This window comes from Zeugodacus cucurbitae, chromosome 4, assembly GCF_028554725.1.
Source record: "Zeugodacus cucurbitae isolate PBARC_wt_2022May chromosome 4, idZeuCucr1.2, whole genome shotgun sequence".
NCBI classification, from domain to species: domain Eukaryota; kingdom Metazoa; phylum Arthropoda; class Insecta; order Diptera; family Tephritidae; genus Zeugodacus; species Zeugodacus cucurbitae.
The window spans coordinates 75143102-75151441 of record NC_071669.1 but is presented as its reverse complement, the minus strand read 5'-3'; the positions used below and the strand labels follow the sequence as shown (position 1 = coordinate 75151441).

At 33.4% G+C, this 8340-nt stretch overlaps 1 protein-coding gene across 1 annotated transcript; it reads right to left on the bottom strand.

Annotated features, from left to right (window-relative positions):
• Nucleotides 1-2748: 2748 nt before the first annotated feature.
• On the bottom strand, nucleotides 2749-7925 carry LOC105213002 (ubiquitin-protein ligase E3B). The gene is made up of 12 exons (XM_011185475.3): nucleotides 7552-7925; nucleotides 7241-7486; nucleotides 7103-7173; nucleotides 6861-7042; nucleotides 6516-6800; nucleotides 6366-6461; nucleotides 5876-6308; nucleotides 5556-5727; nucleotides 4586-4704; nucleotides 4127-4506; nucleotides 3264-4061; nucleotides 2749-3202 (listed from the first exon to the last, which is right to left on the bottom strand). The coding sequence occupies exons 1-12, from the start codon at nucleotides 7710-7712 to the stop codon at nucleotides 2918-2920; spliced, it is 3228 nt and encodes a 1075-aa protein (XP_011183777.1). The 5' UTR covers nucleotides 7713-7925; the 3' UTR covers nucleotides 2749-2917.
• Nucleotides 7926-8340: the final 415 nt, after the last annotated feature.

Genomic DNA, 8340 nt, shown 5'->3' with positions numbered 1-8340 from the left:
AGAATATTGAAGCTATAACTAAATTATAGAACAATATATTAAGTTAAAGCTATGGCATCTGGGGCCTTAAGCTAATATGTATGTGAGGATATATAGTAGTGCAGTTAATTTAGGTGGGATGGAACATGTTAGCGTGAGTGAAAGATGTGAAGGAATAGTAAGTTCATAATTTATTATATAGGTTACAAAACTTTAAATAATTTATTAGTGTTATTAAATTTTTAGTTGAAGGGTTTTTGAGTAGGTTTGAGGGTGTTGGGTCTGGGAGTGACAGTCGGTAGATATCGAAGAATGTGCATGAATCAAGGATGTGTTGGGTACTAATTGTCTGACTATTGCAAAAGTAACATATGTTGGACAGGTTTTTGTCAATTAAGTGTTTATGTGTGAGATTATTGTGTCCTAGTCTTAGTCTTATAATTTTTGTTTGGTCTTTTCTAGTCAGAGAGGTTGTATTAATTTTTAAGTAGTCGTTGACTGTCTTGGAGTTTTGTGATATATTTGAGTACCATTGTGAAGTATTGTTGTTATAGTTTTGGTCTTTTTGGAGGAAGTGAGATTTTAAGAAACATTTTATGTCTGAGAAGAATAGGTTGGGTGTAATAGTGAGTGGTGCGTTTAGGGCATTTTTAGCTGCCATGTCAGCACATTCGTTGCCGGTTATCTGTACGTGACCTGGGATCAAAAAAATATTAGAGTCAGTTTTTATATTATTAAAAGATCTCTGCACATCTATCCCATGGATTTTTCAACAAGATAATGCCTCGATTCCTAAACGCTCGATTATTTTTTACTTCGTGTCAAAATGTTTATATCATGACTTGGCCACCATATTCTCCGGATCTTATCATATTTGAAACCGTTTGGAGTTGACCTTCATGGAAAGTTTATGAAGAAGGAAATCAATTACACATGCTTGAAGTGATAATTCGCTAAATTTTATATACTCTCTCTCAATCATTCAAGGACGAAAAGAATATCTGTATGTACCTCAGTAAAATTGATATTTGTGCACTGTTATTTTTCTCATTTTTTATTCAACCTTTGCATATGCTATTTACATGAAGGTGAACCTTTGCATATATTATTCATGTTTGATTTTTTTTTTGTTAGATGTTAGTAAGTAGTATTTAAAGAAACAAAAACATATGCCATGCTAAAAGAAAAAGTAAAAATTAAAAAAACTTCAGTTTATACCATAGAAAATATAATAGCTATTTATACAAAATTCAAATATTTTGTTAAGTATTAACTTTTAAAAAGGTAAACAATTTGTTCTTGTTTTTCAAAAGATATAGCCGATTTGTCATAGAATTGGCCAACTTTTACAGTACTGAAACGTTTATCTTCGCCATTCCTCCTCAATGGCTTGTTTTAGCTTTCATACTGCTTTGTTCAGCTAAAAAAATTTGCGGAAAGTATGTTCCATAAATCCTCTATTGAATTCAGAAAACACCGAAGTTAGGGAACATTACGCGACTCAAAAAGGCTTTAGTATACCCTCCGACCTGGATAAGCGCGTTATCCTGCTGGTACACTCAGTTGTCTAAATCTTGATATGTTCCTCAGACAAAATTCGGTTTCAAGTGGCATTTTTAGCTAAAATGGATGCTAGTTGTTGTTTTTATATACATATGTACATATAATTATTTTTAAATTTTTGCTTACGTTCTCGTTAGTTGTTTTTATAATTCCAAAAAACAAAGATATAATTTTGCACATACACCTATTTTCTATGTAGCGACCCGATTCCCATAGTGGACTTATAGTAACGATACTATGAGCAAAGTGTTGTAGTCGATCTTTTGTGCGGCAAACAGAAATAAACCATTAATAAACAGAACTGCATACTCAGAATTAAGGTCTTTTTTCTTTTGATAATAAATTTTACTGAGGTAGTTGTTGCAAACAAATGAAGCAGTTTTGCGTCGTTTGCGTCAACCTATTGACGAGGAGTGTATCTATGTTCGAATATACATTTGCATATGTATGTTTTTATACATTTATAATCTGCTGTTAGTTTGTTTTTTTGTTCACTGAAAATATTTTATCGAGAAGAATGACCTCCCATAATAATGGCGGACAGGAATGGAAAAAAGAGATGAACGTATTTACAATATCAAACATCAAACACCCAATCAGAAATGAAGTGAGATTACATCAAACCACCACCAGAGTTGCCAGGACTTGCAAGTTGTAGTACCGATTTCATTTATATACAATAAGCTTGCAAACAACATTTAAACCATAAAAAATCCTTCCAAGATACTATATATACATACTTGAATAATGTGAAATATGATAGTGATTTTTTTTTACATTTATTTTTCTTTTATTAATATTTTGCCATTTTAAATACATACACATACCTATTTATACATAAATTTCATTATATTAATAATATATTATACATATGTGTAGATATAACGAATATAATGTAAATTTGTTTATCACAGTTATCTGAAATTCTCGAACTCACTAAATATGAACAACAACTCATCAACTGTGAAAATTAAAGCGCAAATAACGGGTATTTGTATCGGAAAGTGTTATAGAAATTAATAGCTGCCGTAAAACTATTGAACATGCAACTGGGTGAGCAAAAATCATTCGTCCTTAAGACAGTTGTGATGGGCCACTATGATGAACTCGGATTTATATTCAGGTAAGAATTGTTTCAGCAACAACAGCAGTAACAAATTGTTCACAATGTAGAATTTATATGTTACCTTAATGAAGTATTGCACATACTGTATATAAAATATTTATAATAGAAAATGTAATAGAAAGTAATATTGGTCCCAAAGGAATACTTTCGAAATTATTGCGTACTTATGCAATTTAGTTTGATAAAAATATTTATGAGAATGTCGTTAAGTTGCACATTTCATTTAGAAGGTAAGTTCAGTTAAGAAATTTAGGACAATTCAAATCCGGTATTGCTGCTCACAGCGTAACGTAATTTGTCGCGCAACGTGGACTTCTTTTGGTAGTTTGGCAACTTCAATAAATTAAAGCAAGTTGATGATGTCGGCAACCGATTGAGGGGGTCTTTCTTGCGTATTGTAAAAAAACCACGTATGACACTACCAATAGTGTCACCAGTATCTTCGTCATCACTAACTTCAACACAACGAATGGAAAACGGTGGCTCGAGATTGGCAAATCCAAGTAAAGGTGGCTTGGAACAACTAGTAACAAACTATAAGAAGACCATCCATCATTAATCATATGCGCATTTACATATATATGAAATATCGAACCTTAAGAAATAATTTCCGCTCTTCTTCCGTAAAATCTTTGGCCAAAATATCCCATAACCAACCAACGACACGGTGGGAATCATGAAATCCTCCATAGTACTGCGTATGTTTTCGTAGATCTCGCAAATCCAGCGGTACAGTATCACCAGATATTAAGCGCTGTAATTCCGGTGGTGAAAATAAGGATAACCATTCAGGGTTGACGATACTACGAAATCCACGATTGAAAGCCTGTGTTTGTTCTCGTATTTGCGTGTTCATATGAAAATAGGCCATATAATGTATGTATACTAGTTTGTTGCTGTCAGTAACAGCACGAGCTTTTCCACCTGGATGCAATTCATGTGTAACAATCTTTCCCATTACATCTTGGTCTACCGAAAATGTTAAATTCAAGTCAGCAACGTCTTGTTTATAGTGCTTAATGAAAGTAAGGCTGCGATAGAGCTCGTTGTCCAATGAGGGAAGCTCATCCATACAAGAGTACAGTGCCTGATGTGTTTGGCCTAAGAGCTGGGAGAGAAAGAAGGAAGCGAATGGAACATCCACAACTATACCTTCATATACTGCTTTTCCCAACATTCGTCCTACAAACTCGAACAATTGCAAATGATTGTCCTGTACATATGATATAGGCGAAGGATATAAACGCTGATCCGTTGTGGTTTTAAATAAATTCAGTGATGGATCAAATACTCTCTTAATTGTTTCTTCTAAGAATTCCTTGAAAACGCCATCTTGATCAATACCGGCCTCGTGCAAACCTTGTTGATTAATAAAACGTACACGAATCACGCCCTGTACATTGGTTGGATATTTATTTTACAATTCAATATATGTTTGCTCATTTATTTATTACTCACTTTCAGAGCATGTGGCCTAAGTGCTGCCAACTGTCTATAGCCATCCTCCACAATGCGATCACGATGTACGACGATTAAAGCAGATCGTGGTGATGCACACGCACTCTCCGTCAAACCCATCACTGCCTTTTCATTTTGTACAAATTTACGAAACAATTTGACGCGATCTTCATGTGGTATTATATGTGGCATTTTCTGCAATAAAATCACTGCGTGTTTCTTGTTTTTCTCCAAATCACTGATAAATGCAGAGGGCTTTACTTCGGGAATCAGCCAGTGGTTAGTTGGCGCAAATGATCGACGACAATCACGACGGTATAGACATAACAGTAACGTATGCAGTGATACAAATACCGGACATTGGGTGACATTTTTCGTACCTATTTCAAATTGAATTAATCAATTACACAGCAAATTTAAGTGAAATTATTTTATTTATAATATTATGATCACACTTACCGAGTAAATTCTCGTTAATTAGTTTGTACAGTATATTATTGAGAAAATAAGTAAGCATTATAAAATCATTGAGGAGAAATGGTTTTTGTTCTGTGTACATTTCATACTCATCCAAAATACTAGAAAATAATATTGTACATATTATAAATATAACAAGTAAGGAAAAGCTAAGTTCGGGTGCAACCGAACATTTTATACTCCCGCAATTTATTGATATCGTTTTATTAAGATAACACACAATTTGACCCATATATTCTACATAAAGTCCAATAGAAAAACGTCATTAATCAATCATTATAATGAGGTAATTCCTGAACCAATTTCACTCATTTTCACCACCAAGGTATTTCTATTTTCCATTTTTTTTAAGATCTGAGTGCAGCTTCCTTCTGTCATTTCTTCTGTAAAATTTAGTGTTTCTGATTTTTTCCGTTAGTGAGTTAACACACATTTTAGTGGTGTGTGGTGTGGTACGTAGGAGAACCGACTGCCGAAAGTTTTGTTTATACAGCTTTATTGGTTTGCGAGATAAATACAAAAAAAACTATTTCTTACTTCCCCAAAAAAAATAACACCCAAATATGCCCCTCCCTAATGTAATCCTCTGTTCCAAATTTTACTTTCATAACTTTATTTATGGCTTAGTTATGACCCTCTATAGGTTTTCGCCATCTTGTGGGCGCGGCAGTGGACCGATTTCGCCCATTTTCAATACCAACCTCCAAGTTTCATTAAGATATCTCAATTTTTACTCAAGTTGTCGCTTGCACGGACAGACGGACGGACAGCCATCCGGGTTTCAACCCTACTCGTCATCCTGATCATTTTGATATATATATAACCCCATATCTAACTCTTTTATTTCTGGGTGACACAAACAACCGTTATGGGAACAAAACTATAATACTCTCTGTAGCAACTTTGTTGCGAGAGTATAAAAACATGTATTTCCAGTTTATATTTTACATACGTTACATAATGGGTCATACTGTCACAAAAGAGCATGAGCATAGTGACCTGGGATTTTTGTAAAACGTTGTCTTGCTTTAATAACTCCATAAACTCCTTCATGCCACAATTCGGCCCCAGCGAAGTGAGAAGTAGCCAAAGATCGTACAAAACATTATCATTGTAACAAATACCTTAAAATGTCAAATGTAAGTTGATACAATAATTGATATTATTTAAATGTATCACAAAGCTTTAAACAAACATCTACTATCTTAACAAAATTTATAGAAGTTATTATTATTATGTACTTATTTAGTTAAAAACGTATTTTTTAAATACCTGTTAAAATATCAAGTCGAAGTTGTGAAAGCGTATTTAGTGCCGCATAAAACATTGCGCATACCCGTGACACCTGCTCTACCTCGATACAATCTAATCGACGCCATGTTCTATTGCCTCTGATAAAAGTACCGCGAGCTGAACCGCGGTCCAACGCGCGACGAAGTATGTTGCTTGTGGATGCTTGTACTGGGGGCTGGAATTCTATTCGCTCATAAGTAGCATTAATATCCCTCAGAAAATCAGCCAATAAAACTTTGATACACCGATGACCCCATAACAAATGAAATTGCTTTTTAATTAGAGCTACATTTTGATTTTGTGCCGAATCCAACGAAGGAGTATGCCATCCAAGAAGTTCATGCCATTGCGTGAATACTCCTCGACTTGATACCGTGTTAGGAATATTTTCGAGAAGTATAGTGGTTGCACTCTATTCAGAAATACCAATAAAAATTATTATATTATATACAAACTGAAAACAAAATACCGTGAAAAGAGGATATGCAAGCTCTTTTGCTTCCACGGAGCTTTCGAGTGTAAAAAGATTCACAATATTCCCCAAAAATGCAAGTAATTTCGTCCCCTTAAACAGTATAATGAAAAATAGTTGGTCGAATTTTGCTTAATGTCAACTTACGGGCATACTGTTTGTAAATTCTGAAAACCAATTAGAATCATCTGCTGATTGAACAAATCTTTGGAGGATATGCATGGTAATGAGATTTTCCAAGCACTGTGAGGTAACAATATTCAAATGGAATACCAATGCTGGAACGGATAAAATTTCGGCGAAAAAATATGTGAGTAAATTACGACTATAGCCCCCATCGATAAGCGGTCGGGTAGAAAGCGTCATTATAGCTTTAAGGGAAACTGGTTTTATGGAAAGATCCTCCCGTGCTGTACCCTTCAATAGGATTGACTGTTGAGACATTATTATTATTGTTAGAAGAAAGATGTACTTCATATTTTCGTAACTTACGCGCATAGTTTTGAAAAAATTATTTTGTACTAATTTCCCTTGAATATTGCAGCATATTTTCTGAAATACTGGTTGCATTTTTTCGAATTGTTTATTTCGTAGAATACCCCATGACTTCGGTGAAGTGAAAACAATCAAAGTATGTAGATACAGAGCCAGAGAAATGCTGTCCGTATGATTTTCTAAAATATTTTAGTAATTTCTTTTTTATTTTATTAACTTTTTTTCTTGATTATTCATACCTGGCTTAATATCGTCCAGCATTAAACAGCATAAACTCAATAATGATTTGATATGTGCCAACCAAGGCAAGCTGCAGCTCAAGAATTAAATAAATTTATTTTTTTTTGTTGTATTATTTTTACAATTTGATTACACACCTCTTATCTTTGTGCAGACAAAGAGCTGCGTATGACAATTTTGGTGATTCCGATTCCATAGATTTGTTCAAATAACGACATAAACATTCAAACTTTTCACGTGACGGTTTCACTACGGTTGGCGATCCATTTTTATATTCAAAATATGTGAGAAAGCGACGAATAACCGGATACACGGTATTTGATGGTAAAAGATCCACGTCTAAATCATTATTTTCCTTTATGAATATAACATCAAAGTCGGAGCTAAATTCATGGGAATTTTTGTATTTATATTTTAGATATTAAATAAAAATCTCGCACATATTTACATTATCTTATTGTAATACTGTTTACGAGTTGTATATCCTTTCCAGTGTGCTTGTATTTTCACAGCTGCTTCTTCCCGACGTTTTTCGTATGCACGCTCCTCTCTAGCAGCTTTGGTATGCTCCAAAAAACACTTTTTTTCCGAATCAGACGTAACAAACATTTTTCCGTCTATGTTGGTATTCGAAATTCACTTGTATATATCGCAATAGATTATTTTCAACTGTTCAACAATTCTATCAACATTGTTTAAATAATTTTACATGTTGGGTTTTTGTAAGCATTTTATTTAAATATATTGTTTTGGTTAAGGTGTATTTTGGTTTTTCTTGAATTACAATATATGTATGTATATTTGTGGAAAAATTTACCAATCTGACAGTTAAATAAATTAAAATAATTGGCAGCACTGAAAGTCGATGTTCACAATACTTCGAAAAGCATTGAAACAATGCTTAAAATTTCATAAAAATTATGGTTGTATTTCTATTATAATAATTTCTCACTCAATTGCATCAGGTATAAATATATTGTATGCGTTAAAATCTAAAACAGGAATCTATATTTATTTTTCATACTATTTTAATTATTATACGCTTAATTAACGCTCGAACCCAGATAATCTATTATACATATTTCTGCTCATAAATATTTATTTAAAACTACACACAATAGAAACGAATATTCTATTCAGAAAAAAGTTCTCAGAGTTTCTGATGCGAAATCAAATTAGGTTAGGTAGTTTTTCGCACAATTAATTCTAGGTATATGTAGGTACAGCAAAATTGCCA

Bases quoted from the DNA above. Each gene is read 5' to 3' on its own strand.
- LOC105213002 (XM_011185475.3), bottom strand. From the start codon at position 7,712: ATGTTTGTTACGTCTGATTCGGAAAAAAAGTGTTTTTTGGAGCATACC. The intron at 7,174-7,240 runs GTGTGTAATCAA...CTTGAGCTGCAG, and splicing joins TGTCTGCACAAAGATAAGAG to CTTGCCTTGGTTGGCACATA. The intron at 6,801-6,860 runs GTAAGTTACGAA...ATGTCTCAACAG, and splicing joins ATTTTTTCAAAACTATGCGC to TCAATCCTATTGAAGGGTAC.